Source organism: Bison bison, unplaced genomic scaffold (genome assembly GCF_000754665.1).
Source record: "Bison bison bison isolate TAMUID 2011002044 unplaced genomic scaffold, Bison_UMD1.0 scf7180017864270, whole genome shotgun sequence".
NCBI classification, from domain to species: Eukaryota; Metazoa; Chordata; class Mammalia; order Artiodactyla; family Bovidae; genus Bison; species Bison bison.
Window position 1 is genome coordinate 3,266,873 of NW_011494842.1, and position 14,383 is coordinate 3,281,255.

General features: G+C 40.0%; 1 protein-coding gene across 2 annotated transcripts in view; it reads right to left on the reverse strand.

Moving 5' to 3' along the window:
• The window catches only part of HCRTR2 (hypocretin (orexin) receptor 2), a 131,163-nt gene that overhangs the window by 32,800 nt on the left and 83,980 nt on the right, over positions 1 to 14,383 (reverse strand). For both annotated transcript variants that reach the window (XM_010848541.1, XM_010848542.1), the window contains exon 2: positions 7,229 to 7,407. In XM_010848541.1, coding sequence (XP_010846843.1) covers positions 7,229 to 7,407 — 179 coding nt within the window. The remainder of the gene's footprint in view (positions 1 to 7,228; positions 7,408 to 14,383) is intronic.

Below are 14,383 nucleotides of genomic sequence, written 5' to 3' on the forward strand. Positions count from 1 at the left end.
AATGTATCAATAAAAAGAATTACCTATTTCCCATTAAATATAAAAAGTGTACTATGACTGAGTGCTAAGTTGCTTTTCAAGTCCAACTCTTTGCAACCCCATGGACTGTAGCCCACTAGGCTCCTCTGTTCATGGAATTCTCCAGGCAAGAATAGTTCCAGGGGATCCTGGATTTGAACTCAAGTCTTCGGCATTGGCAGGTGGGCTCTTTACCACTAGCACAACTTGGGAAGCTGCCTCTTTTTCTATGCCAAGTGTTTTGATTTATATGACATTCTTTGAATAAAGATACACTGATTTTGTTTTGGCATTTTTCCATTGATAAGGGAAATCTTATCTTCAAAGGTAAGAACATATATGTTCATAGTTTGAACTGGAAATTTTTCTTTTACTTATACACAATAATACAATGATATGTCTTTCTTTTAAATTGACATACAAGAATTTGATTGCAATTGCATTTAATTAGCATTTTTGAATTATTTGTATCTCATTTCTTATTTTTAAATAACCAAGGTTATTCGTACATCAGTTTATTTTCAACATGCAAATGCATGAGTTGTGATAAAAGGTAATCTTCTATATGGATCTCCTTGCCATAGTTTGCTTATTGCTGGAAGAAGCAACCTACTTCTAAAATTCGAATAGGTTCACCTAATCCAGATTTCTGTACAATTAATGGCATCACACACATTTAGTTTGGAACTTTAAGAAAATAGTAAAGAAGCATGTCATGTATGCCCATCCCCCATGATCAATTTATGTAATTGCTGTGCCATGCCTGCTCACTTCAGTCGTGTCCTACTCTGTGCAATGCTATAGACTTTAGCCTGCCAGGCTCCTCTGTCCATGGGATTAGCCAGGCAAGAATACTGGAGTGGGTTGCCAGGTCCTCCTCCAGGGGATCTTCCCAACCCAGGGATCAAACCTGCGTCTGTTAAGTCTACTGCACTGACAGGTGGGTTCTTTATTTAATTATATTTAGTGCATTCTATACTGAATGAACAGACCATTGGTTGACAAAATCAATTCTCTCAAAACCCTCTCTTTAAAAACAAGCCTCATTCTCCTTTCTGTTTTATATATATATATATATTTACAGATTTCTATTCACTTTCTTCTCAACACTTACAGCATGTTTAATTCATTAATGTACTGTTTATCTTCTCTGTGGAACAAAGACCAGTGGCAGGAGGGACTGTGCAAAACAGTCCCTGGCACAGTGCTTCATGCCTTTATTCCGTGGCAGAGTCATCTTTATTTTTCTGTCCTAGTTGTATTGATCTTATAATATGTGAATGGGAGGGTGTCTCTGCTTCTTACAACAGGACCTTGCTTGTTGACGCATTGACTATAGGTACAGATGAGTGAGAGGGATGTACATGCTGGTCCAGCAGAGGAGGAGAGGTTCTGGGCTAAGCATCAGAACCACATAGCCGTTCTCATCTCCTCCCAGCTAGCTGCACAATGTGGGTGACCTACTTAACAATTCTTGGCAAATGTGTGTATTTTTTTCCTATTAAATGAGTAAAATTGACAATAAGATGCTTGCCAACTTTGATTCTTTTGATTCTCTTTAGAAAAGATGACAGAATATGGTTGAAATCAATTCTGCTATCGTGTTTCCTGGGATGCACCACATGGCATGTGCTAAATGTGAGATCTTGGGTAAGTTACTTAAGCTATGCCTCAGTTTTCTCATCAGTAAACTTGCATGATAATCATAGCCACCGTGGACTTGTCAGAAGAAGAGTCAGTCAACATGTGAAATGCCTAACCTGGGCCTGGTATATAAATGATAAGTGTTTGTTATTCCTTGTTATGATGATGGCAGTGGTGACGGTGATTATACTATTCATATTTTCTTCTATTCTCGAGCTTAGAGTTCTAGCTTTTAATTGGAACAGACTGCTTTACAGTGAAGAATAGTTATAGAAATTACAAGTAAAGATGTAAACTGTTCTAAATTCTTGGGGGTTAATTTCAACTTTAATTTGAAAGGGATGAACTCTATCAGAGTAGGTTTATGTTGATTGATTTGTTGCTGTTCAGTTGCTCAGTCATGTCTGACTCTTTGCAACATGGTCTGCAGAACGCCGGGCTTCCCTGTCCTTCACCATCTCCTGGAGCTTGCTCAAATTCATGTCCATTGAATTGGTGATACCATCCAACCATCTCGTCCCCTGTTGTCCCTTTCTCCTGCCTTCAATCTCTCCCAGCATCAGGGTCTTTTCTAATGAGTCGACTCTTTGCAGAGGTGGTCAAAATATTGGAGCTTCAGCTTTAACATCAGTCCTTCCACGAATACTCATGGTTGATTTCCTTTAGGATTGACTAGCTTGATTTCCTTGCAGTCCAAGGGACTTCGAGAGTCTTTTCTAGCACCAGAGTTTGAAGGCATCAATTTTGGTGCTCAGCCTTTTGCATTGTCCAGCTTTCACATCCATACATAACTACTGGAAAAAACCATAGCTTTGACCATATAGACATTTGTTGGCAAAGTAACATTTCTGCTTTTTAATATGCTGTCTAGGTTTGTCATAGCTTTCCTTCCAAGGAGCAAGAGTCTTTAAATTTCATGGCTGCAGTCACCATCTGCAGTGATTTTTGAAGACCAAGAAAAGAAAACTTGCCACTGCTTCCCCTTTTCCCCCTTCTAGTTGCCATGAAGTGATTATCTTGTTTTATTTTATTTTATTTTTTTTAGTGTTGAGTTTCAAGCCAGCTTTTTCACTCTCCTCTTTCACCCTCATCAAGAGGATCTTTAGTTCCTCTTCACTTTCTGCCACTGGAGTTGCATCATCTGCATATCTGAGTTTGTTGATATTTCTCCTGGCAATCTTGATTCCACCTTATTGATGGCGCCTGGAAATTCCTTGGCACTGCCTTAGGGGACATTCACACTTTCTCCAGTGTCCACTCTTTGCTCAACCTCCATTCCTCCCTGAGAATGTGTCAAGAACCCAGAGCCCTTCCAAACCCTTGCCAACCTGGGGATAGATAGAGCAGTGGTCATTTAGCTCTATACAGTTGACCTTTCATACTACTGAGCCAGGGCTCTATTTATCCTCTGTAGCAATTAGAAATGAAAAGTTCTCAACAAGGCTTAGTATCTTGCTTTTCATACATTCTAATCAACATGGGTGGATGGGATAGAAGTAATGTGGTTCAAATTCTGAAGTCATTTCTAGGAGTTCTTTCAACTGCTTGCAATAATCAGTTCCAATCAGTGCACTTGAGAGATGGCTGTCCAGTGCCAACGGTGAGCCAGGGTACAGTGCCTTCCCATGAGAGAACATGCTGGTTTGGATAATCTGACAGTATAATCCGTTGAATGAACCCTTAGGCATCAGTGATTTAACAGTCGTTGTTTGACTACTGTATTTGCTGGTGTATAATATACTGGAGTATACAATTAGAATCCAATTTACATGATTTTCTCAACGGTGATACACAATTGCACCTTATCATAAGTGATTATAAATGAGAGTTATGTTGTTGCTTTTCACTTGTAGGAGTGCACTCCTGGGTTCCCTTTTCATTGAGATTTTGACAGTAGGTCAAACCAAACTGATAGTAAATCCTTTCAGAAATGAATGTAGTGTGAATTGTGAACACTGTGAGTGAAGCAAAGTGAGATGATGTGAACTTTCTTTTGCTGTCCATGCTTTATCTTGCATTTGTCCTATGAGTACCCTGTGGTCAGGTGAGTGTGGGACGTTTTCTTTGGTAGAGGAGTCAGTTTCATGCTAGCATACAGATGTGGCAAACAGCACCAGAGATCCAGAACAAGTAGAAATGGAAATTCTGCCAAATTGCAAGTTTGGATGATAGGCACTAATAGACTGGAATGCAGGAAAGTGTGACTGAGAGAAAGAGGGAGACCATCCGCCTACTGAACACCCATCACCCAAATCTCAGTAGACTTTTATTCTTTTCCTGTGCAGAGACTCTTCAGTTATATTGAAAAAGTCACTCTGAAAAAGCAGTTCACTGCTCCTGTTGGGCTTCCTGGGTAGTAATATTCTCAGGTAGTAGTATTCTTTTCATCTGGTAAAGAATCTGCCTGGAATGAAGGAGACCCTGGTTCAATTCCTGGGCCAGGAAGTCCCCCTGGAAGAGGGATAGGCTACCCACTTGTTGCAACCCCATAGCCAGGCTCTTCTGTCCCTGGAATCTTTCAGGCAAGAATACTGGAGTGGGTTGCCATTTCCTATTCCAGGGGATCTTCCCAATCCATGGTTTAAACTCCCATCTCTTGTGTCTACTGCACTAGCAAGAAGATTCTTTACCCACTGGAACCACCTGGGAAGGCTTGTAGGATGAAGCACACACTGGAATCAATATTTCCAGGAGAAATATCAATAACCTCAGATATGCAGATGATATCACCCTTACAGCAGAAAGTGAAGTGGAACTAACGAGCCTCGTGATGAAAGCGAAATAAGAGGATGAAAAAGTTGGCTTAAAACTCAACATTCAGAAAACTAAGATCATGGCATCTGGTCCCATCACTTCTTGGCAAATAGATGGGTAAACAATGGAAACAGTGACTTTATTTTCTTGGGCTCCAAAATCACTGCAGATGGTGACTGCAGCCATGAAATTAAAAGACACTTGCTCCTTAGAAAAAAAGCTATGACCAACCTAGACAGCATATTAAAAAGCAGAGACATTACTTTGCCAGCAAAGGTCCATCTAGTCGAAGCTATGATTTTATGAGTAGTCATGTATGGGTGTCAGAGTTGGACTATAAAGAAAGCTGAGTGCCGAGGAATTGATGCTTTTGAACCACGGTGTTGGAGAAGACTCTTGAGAGTCCCTTGGACTACAAGGAGATACAACCAGTCTATCCTTAAAGAAATCAGTCCTGAATATTCATTGGAAGGAAGGACTGATGCTGAAGCCAAAACACCAATACTTTGGCCACCTGATGAGAACTGACTCCTTGGAAAAGACCCTGATGCTGAGAAAGATTGAATGCAGGAAGAGAAGGGGACGACAGAGGATGAGATGATTGGATGGCATCACCGACTTGATGGACATGAGTTTGAACAAGCTCCGGGAGTTGGTGATGGACAGGGAAGCCTAGCGTGCTGCAGTCCATGGTGTTGCAAAGAGTTCAGACATGACTGAGCAACTGAACTGAACTGAACATGAATGATATTCTATTATCTGGTTGTACTCCAATTAGTTTATCTGTTCATCTACTGAAGGACATCTTTGTTACCTCAAAGTTTTGATCATCATAGATAAAGCTTCAGTAGACATTTGCATGAGAGTTTTCCTGTGTATGTAAATTTTCAACTTTTGAGAGGTAAATATCACGGAAGGCACTTTCTGGATCATATATTGGGACTGTTTTGTTTAAAAAAAAGTAAAGTAAAAAAAAAATCAGTCTTCCAGAACGGCTATAACATTTTTCATTATCCTTACCAGCAATGAATGGGAGTTCCTGCTGCTGCGCATCCTTGCCAGCTTTTGTTGTTGTCAGAGTTTCATAGTTTTACTGTTCTAGTAAGTCTGTAGTGATATTTCATTATTTTAACTTGCAGTTCACTGATGAGATGTGATGAAGGACATCTCTTCATATGTTTCTTTGCCATTTGTATATCTTGGTTAGTAAGGTGTCATTAATGTCTTTGGTCTATGTTTTAGTTAGATTGTTTGCTTTCAGATTGCTTAGTTTTAACAACTCTTTGCATATTTTAGATATTGTTGTTGTTTGGTCCCTAAGTCATGTCTGCTTCTTTTGCAACCCCATGGACAGTAGCCCACCAGGCTCCTCTGTGCATGGGGATTTCCCAGTCAAGAATACTATAGTGGGTTATCATTTCTCTCTCCAGCGTTTTTTCCCGACCCAGGGATCAAAGCCATGTCTCCTGCTTGGCAAGCAGATTCTTTACCACTGAGCCACCTCGGAAGCCCTTATTTTAGACTGCAGTCACTTATTATACATATCTTTGGCAAATATTTTCTCCCAGTTTGTGCTTTGCCTTCTCATTCTGTTTACACTGAATTTTGCAGAGCAGAAGGTTTTAATGTTAATGAAGTCAGCTTATGATTTATTTCAAGCAGCACATCTTTGTTGTTACATCTAAAAAGTCATGAAAATACACAAGGCCATTTGGAGTTTCTTCTAAGTTATCTTCTAAGAGTTTTGTAGCTTTACATTTTACATTTGGGTCTATGATCCATTTTCGGTCAATTTTTCTGAAGAGCGTAAGGTCCATGTTTAGATTCTTCTTGCCTCAGTTTGTCTTCATTGGGTGCATATTGTCATTTCCTCCAAATATTATGATATTATCTCGGAGGCCAGATGGAATAAGAACTAGATGGTGGAGGGTGGTCATGGGAACTAGTGGGGAGTAGCCAGCATTTCACTCACTGTCCAACTGCTAAAGGAAATCCAGGTCTTTTAGAACTGTGGCTATGAACACCAGTTTGGGAAAATTTTTAAAGATTTCAGAGATATCAGAATATCAGTCAGAAAAGTATTCTCTGGAAGTATTTGTTCTTAATTTGTAATAGAGCAACTAGTTATAGAAAAGCAGATTTCAGAGCTGAACAATAGAACACCAGTGATAATGATGATGACAGATGTTTGTTGAGAACACACTGTTTTTATAAGGCCAGAGTCTTCCAGAGACTAATATCTGTGCCAAATGGTTCATATAGTTATCTAAGTAGATGAGCACAGCAACCACAGAGACATATTTAAAATTGAAATTATTACTCTTTTAAAATCAGTGAATCTCAAAGAGCTTGTGTATTTGGCTCAATGGTATACAGTCAGTGAATGGCAGAATAGAGGTTCCAAATGTGGCGTTTAATTCAAACCTGCACTAAAACATGTTCCCTGTACTGCTTTGACAGTATAGCTCTTGATTTCTCAGCAGTAAATGAGACCACTTATCAAAACAACACTCAATTCTTTGAATTAGGATAACCTCAATCATTGATTTGTTCAAGTTCTTTAATTTATAATCAGAAAATTAGAGATCAAAGGAGCAAAAGGTTTATACAGCACAGGATTCTGACACTTTTTTTACCCAGAACTTACCTTGTTTACCCAAAAAGTTTCTCATATTACTGTCCTTAAGTTTGCCAATTTCTCTCTTAACACACTAAGTGTTTACTAATGGGCCATGGCTATAAATGAAAATGATTGTGCATTTTTGGGGTAGTTTTTGTGTTTGAAGCCCCCAAAAGTGTACAAAGCATTTACCTGTAAATAAGGAATCACTTTACAGAGGGACTGTCCGAAGAACCAGGTCTCAGTAATGTCCACAACTAGCGTGGCTGGAAGGCAGGTGATGGTCACAAGCACGTCAGCCAGAGAAAGGTTGACAATGAAGTAATTGGTCACCGTCCTCATGTGGTGGTTCTTCCACACGGCCACACAGACTGATTTGGAAAGAGAAAGGAATGTTCTCTGTTAGGGACTGAACGTCCACAATGTGGAAGGTGCAATGAAACAGAAATTCATATATTAAGATCCTACCCCCTCAAAAGAATATGGGGTACATATACACAAAGGAATATTACTCAGCCATGAAAAAGAATGAGATCATGTCATCTTCAGCAACACGGATGGAACTAGACATTATTGCATTAAGTGAAGTAAGTCAGATAAAGACAAATAATATACAATATCCATTATATGTGGAAATCTAAAATATGACACAAATAGATCTGTTTTTGAAGAAGGAACAGGATCACAGACATAGAGAACTGACTGGTGGTTGCGGAGGAGAAGGGGGATGAAGGAGTGATGGCCTGGGAAGTTGGGATTAGCAGATGTAAGCTTTACATGTAGAATGGATAAGCAATAAGATCCTACGGTATAGTTTGCATGCATGCACAGGCGTGTCCAACTCTTTGCGACCCCATGGACGGTAGCCTGCCAGGTTTCTCTGTCCATGGAATTTTCCAGACAAGAGTACCAGAGTGGGTTGCCATTTCTTATTCCAGGGGATCTTCCCAACTGGGGGATCGAATCCACTTTTCCTGTGTCTCCTGCACTGGCAGGTGGATTTTTTAACCACTGAGCACCTGGGAAGCCACTCCTACCATATAGCATAGGGGACTATAATCAATATCCTCTGATAAGCCATAATGGAAAGTAACATGTATATGTCTGTGTAAATATAACTGAATCACTTTGCTGTACTGCAGTAACTAACAAAACATTGTAAATCAACTATACCTCAATTAAAAAAAAAAAAGTATCTTGACCCCCAGTGTGATGGTATTAGGAAATGGGCCTTTGGAAAATGAACTGGTCATGAGGGTGGAGGCTTTGTGAAGGGCATTAGGTCCTTATAAAGGGAGCTAATATAAGGTGTCTCTCCTTATATAGAGAGATCGTTCACCTCTTCCACCACCTGAGGATACAGCAAAAAAAATGCCTGTCCTTAATGAACCAGGAAGTGGACTCTGCCCAGACGCTGAAGCTGCCAGAGCCTTGACCTTGCACTTCTCAGAATCCAGAACAGAGACACTAACTTCTGTTGTTTTTAAGCCATTCAGTTCACGGTACTCTGTTACAGCAGGATCAACAGACTAAGGCAGGAACTAAACAAAGAAAATCGGTCTGGTGAGGGAATACTGTCAAGCTGACTAGTACCCCTGCAATTCCACAAATAAATATTGCCAAAGGGAGATAATTTAAGGCTGCTCTGTGTCACTGAATCAGTCAATATGTGTGAATTCTCAATATATGCTTAAAATCAATTCCCTTACCTTGCAAGGCATTTCTCAATGGCTTATATGGATGTGTTTATTTTACTTGATTTTGAATTTCATTTTCCGGAAATTAAAGAACAATCTTTGATTTATCATTTTATCCCCTCAGTGGGCAGCGTGTAGTAGATAGTCAAGAAATATTGATATTTGCTGAATTGAGATGAATAAAGAGCTGCTATTTTTCAGCGAACTGTGGTGTTGCCTCATCCATCATATTGACCCATATCTGCTCCCAAACTCTGCCTTTAGGACTTATAAGAGATGAAGACACTTAAAGACAAAAGTCTACAATTATTCAGTCCCTATTATTGCCAGATATTGAGGTGGATAGTTCATACCCTTGAGTTATTTAATCTCAATGACAATCCCAAGGAAGTTCATCATTACTGATGTTTTGTATATTATAATGTCATTGACAGACCAGGGTTTTGTGGAACTTGTTGGGGACAAATGGCTTATAAAGCAGGGAATCACCATGACAACTGGGCTCATACACCAAGTGAAGTGCTGGTTGTTCCACCGCATTGGTTACCTTCTTTTGTGAATGAAAGAGTTATTTTAAAAAATGAAAGAGTTATTTTTAAAAAGTACATCTAAGTTCTAGAAACGCTTTCCTTTCTACTATGCTTGTTGGCCTCTAAACTTTGCCTCAGATAAAACATACTCTCACAGCCAAGCCTCCCTCATTTTCTCAGAGCATCCCCCTCTTTAAAATGCATGCTGTGTCACTAAGCTGCTCCTTGTGGAAAGAGCATCCAGTTCCCTGATTCTCCGTCCTCCCTCTGATGTATCCAAAGGTTACATAATCACTGGCCCCAGAATGATATAGGTATAAGCATTGCTACCCACATCTGTTGATGGATTTACTTCACGGAATGTAACTAAGTAAGTGTGAATTTACCTGGAGCATCGTTAACCTGTCAGAGCTGTCATCCATGCACCCAACTGATGCAGTGATTAGTAACCTTCCATAGTGAAGAAATAAAAGCGTATTTTGTTAAATTTGAGTCATTTAGTGAGGATTTCTTTTTGACAATTATGTACCAGTTATTATGAGTGTCATATGTTGAAAACTTCTTTTACTAGCTCCTGAAGCTGAAATTACACTCCAGTCACCAACAGATGCTCATTTAATGAAATATCTGAATTTCTGAGGATTTAATTGTGAAAACTTCACATCTTCCTCCAACTCCAGCACATAAGTACCAAAAGCTCAAGAGAGCTTTGTTAGGATAAACTGTAGTCTTTATTGTCTGAAAATGCTGCTGCTGAATCATTTACTTCTCAGAAATGCTTGAAACACGTGCACACACACATAAACCCATCTTATCAGTTGACTAACACATTATCATGGCTTGTTATAAGAAAACTGAAAAAAAAAATCACACTTCTGATACTTGGTCAATAAATGGTCCAAATGGGATCTAGAAAAGAAAATAAGACTTAAAAAATACAATCAGTTCTAGTTTGACTCCCAATTCTCCATATTTTGAGGGTGAAGAATGGCAGTGATAGGAGGCCAGTGTTAATGTGTGACATCTAAGCAATGTGAGAGCAAGTAGGTCACAAATAAACACTTACATTTCCTGTGTCCTGTTATAAACAATTTAAATTATTAACTAGTTCATCTCCATAATAACACTCTGAAGTGATTACTATTTTTGTTTAACATGTGGAAAACTGATGCAAGGGGGGTTATGGAATCTACCTAAGGATGAATAGCTAGGAAATGCTGACTTTAGATTCAATCTTATATACCGTGCATACCATTCTATTATGTATCAGCACCTATCAGTGAAACAGAAGGTGAAAGGCAGCTGTCTGCCTCTCTTTGGCAAGACTCTAATGCATGTCCATTGAATTCTAGAGTCGGAGATCATCAGTTTAATCAGATGCATAAATCAGCTCTGCAGCATTCCTGATTCATTTCTGCTTGCACATTTTTAATAGTGGGGAATTTGCAACTTAGGGCTGCCCTGGTGGCTCAGTTGTAAAAGAATCATCCTGCCAGTGCAGGAGACCTGAGTTCAATCCCTCAGTCAGGAAAAGCCCCTGGAGAAGAAAGTGTAAACCTACTCCAGTGTTCTTGCCTGGGAAATCTCATGGACAAGGGAGCCTGGCAGTTTACAGTCCACGGGGTTTCAAAAGAGTAGGACATGACTTAGGGACTAAACAACAAAAGCAACAACAATTTATGACTTGCTTAAGCCCTTGGCTGGAGACGGAAATGGCACCCCACTCCAGTACTCTTGACTGGAGAATCCCATGGATGAAGGAGCCTGGTGGGCTGCAGTCCACGGGGTCGCAAAGAGTCCGACACGACTGAGCGACTTCACTTTAACCCCTTGGCTTCTACTTTGTGGTGAATTTACCTACTAGCAAGTTCTTATTCATGTTGAGTTGATGTCTGTTTCCCCTTCAATTCTGTTCATGGGTTCTCTATTTGTTTCTGGAACCCAAGAAATAAACTTACCTCCTTTGTTTACATCATACCTGTATTAATTTCCCAGAGCTACGTTATAGTACCACAGGTTGGGTGTTTTAAAGCCATAGAAACATATTTTCACAGAGTTCTGGAGTCAGAAGTCAAAAATCAAGGTCAAGAGGGTCATGCTGCCTCTGAAACTTGTAGATAACTCCTTTCTTGCTGCTCTCATGGCTTCTGGTGGTTGGCTGTTTACATGGCCTTCCCTGGGTGCAGCTCTGTACATCCAGTCTCTTTCTCCTCCATCATCACATGGTCTTTTCTCCTGCCTCTCTGTATCCACATGGCTCTCTCCTGACAAGGACAACAATCCTATTGGATTGGGGGCTCACTGTACTCCAGTAAGAATACTGAAGTGGTTTGCCATTCCCTTCTCCAGGGGACCACGTTTTGTCAGAACTCTCCACCATGACCTGTCCGTCTTGGGTGGCCCTACATGGCATAGCTCATAGTCCCATTGAGTTAGACAATGTTGTGGTCATGTGATCAGATAGGTTACTTTCCTGTGGTTATTGTTTTCAGTCTGTCTGCCCTCTGATGGAGAACGATAAGAGGCTTATGGGAGCTTCCCAGGTGTGGATGTGACTGGTGATGGAAGTAAAGTCCGATGCTGTAAGAGCAATATTGCATAGGAGCCTGGAATGTTAGGCCCATGAATCAAGGAAAATTGGAAGTGGTCAAACAGGAGATGGCAAGAATGAACATCAACATTTTAGGAATCAATGAACTAAACTAGACTGGGATGGGTGAATTTAACTCAGATGACCGTTATATCTACTACTGTGAGCAAGAATCTCAGAGAAGAAATGGAGTAGCCATCATGGTCAACAAAAGAGTTTGAAATGCAGTAATTGGATGCAATCTGAAAAAAAAGACAGAATGATCTTTGTTTGTTGCCAAGGCAAACCATTCAATATCACACTAATCCAAGTCTATGCCCTGAACAGTGATGCTGAAGAAGCTGAAATATACAGATTTGACGTACTCCTTTCCCAATTTAGAATCAGTCTGTTGTTCTATGTCGAGTTCTAACTGTTGCTTTATGATCTGCATACAGATTTCTCAGGAGGCAGGTCAGGTGGTCTGGTATTCCCATCTCTTGAAGAATTTTCCAGTTTGCTTTGATCCATATAGCCAGAGGCTTTGGTATAGTCAATAAAACAGAAGTAGATGTTTTTCTGGAACTCTCTTGCTGTTCTGATAATTCAGTGGATGTTGGCAATTGGATCTCTGGTTCCTCTGCCTTTTCTAAAACCAGCTTGTACATCTGGAAGTTCATGGTTTAACTACTGTTGAAGCCTGCCTTGGAGGATTTTGAGCATTACTTTGCTAGCGTGGGAGATGAGTGCAATTGTGTGGTAGTTTGAACATTCTTTGGCATTGCCCTTCTTTGGGAATGGAAAGAAAACTGACCTTTTCCAGTCCTGTGGTCATTGCTGAGCTTTCCAAATTTGCTGGCATATTGAGTGCAGCACTTTCACAGCATCATCTTTCAGGATTTGAAATAGCTCAACTGGAATTCCATCACCTCCACTAGCTTTGCTCGTAGTGATGCTTTCTAAGGCCCACTTGACTTCTCATTCCAGGATGTCTGGCTCTAGGTGAGTGATCACACCATCGTGATTATCTGGGTCATGAAGATCTTTTCTGTACATTTCTTCTGTGTATTCTTGCCACCTCTTCTTAATATCCTCTGCTTCTGTTATGGCCATACCATTTCTGTTCTTTACTGTGCCCATCTTTGCATGAAATGTTCCCTTGGTGTCTCTAATTTTCTTGATGAGATCTCTAGTATCTCCCATTCTCTTGTTTTCCTCTATCTTTGCCTTGATCTCTGAGGAAGGCTTTCTTATCTCTTCTTGCTATTTTTGGAACTCTGCATTCAGGTGGGTATATCTTTCCTTTTCTCTTTTGCCTTTTGCTTCTCTTCTTTTCATAGCTGCTTGTAAGGCCTTCTCAGACAATCATTTTGCCTTTTTAAATTTCTTTTTCTTGGGGATGGTCTTAATCACTGCCTCCTGTATAATGTCATGAACCTCTCTCCATAGCTCTTCAGGCACTCTGTCTATCAGATCTAATGCCTTGAAACTATTTCTCACTTCCATTGTATAGTCGTAAGGGATTTGATTTAGGTCATACCTGAATGGTTTAGTGTTTTACCTTACTTTCTTTAATTTAAGTCTGAATTTGGCAATAAGGAGTTCATGATCTGAGCCACAGTCAGCTCCTGGTCCTGTTTTTATTGGCTGTACAGAGCTTCTTCATCTTTGGCTGCAAAGAATATAATCAGTCTGATTTTGGTGTTGACCATCTGGTGATGTCCATGTGTAGAGTCTTCTCTTGTGTTGTTGGAAGAGGATATTTGCTATGACCAGTGCGTTCTCTTGGCAAAACTCTGTTAGCCTTTGCCCTGCTCATTCTGTACTCCAAGGCCAAATTTGCCTTTTACTCCAGGTGCTTCTTGACTTCCTACTTTTGCTTCTAGACCCTATAATGACCAGGACATCTTTTTTGGGTATTAATTCTAGAAGATCTTGTAGGTCTTCATAGAACCATTCAACTTCAGCCTCTTCAGCATTACTGGTTGGAGCATAGACTTAGATTACTGTGATATTGAATGGTTTGCCTTGACCCTAACCCTAACCCTAAACTAAGAGAACATTCTGTCATTTTTTGAGACTGCATCCAAGTACTGCATTTCTGACTCTTTTGTTGACCATGGTGGCTACTCCATTTCTTCTAAGGGATTCTTGCCTGCAGTAGTAGATATAATGGTCATCTGAGTTAAATTCACCCATTCCAGTCTAGTTTAGTTCACTGATTCCTAAATTGTTGATGTTCACTCTTGCCATCTCCTGTTTGACTACTTCCAATTTAACTTGACTAAAGATGATGACTATGCCTGTTTCCTGAAACTTAATTTCTCTGGATGCAACATTGCCAGATCCTTCACACATGACAGCAAGATTATCCCTCTCATGGCCGAGTCTCTTTATTGAGAAAATGCTGAAAATAACCAGCAATTCTTTTTAAATGAACTAGCTACTTAGAACTGAGCACATCTTTCGGGGCACACCTCCGCAATTTGGGTTGAACAAATATCCTTTATTGTGTTAATTTATTCATTGCCCCATTCAAAATATTAAAGAT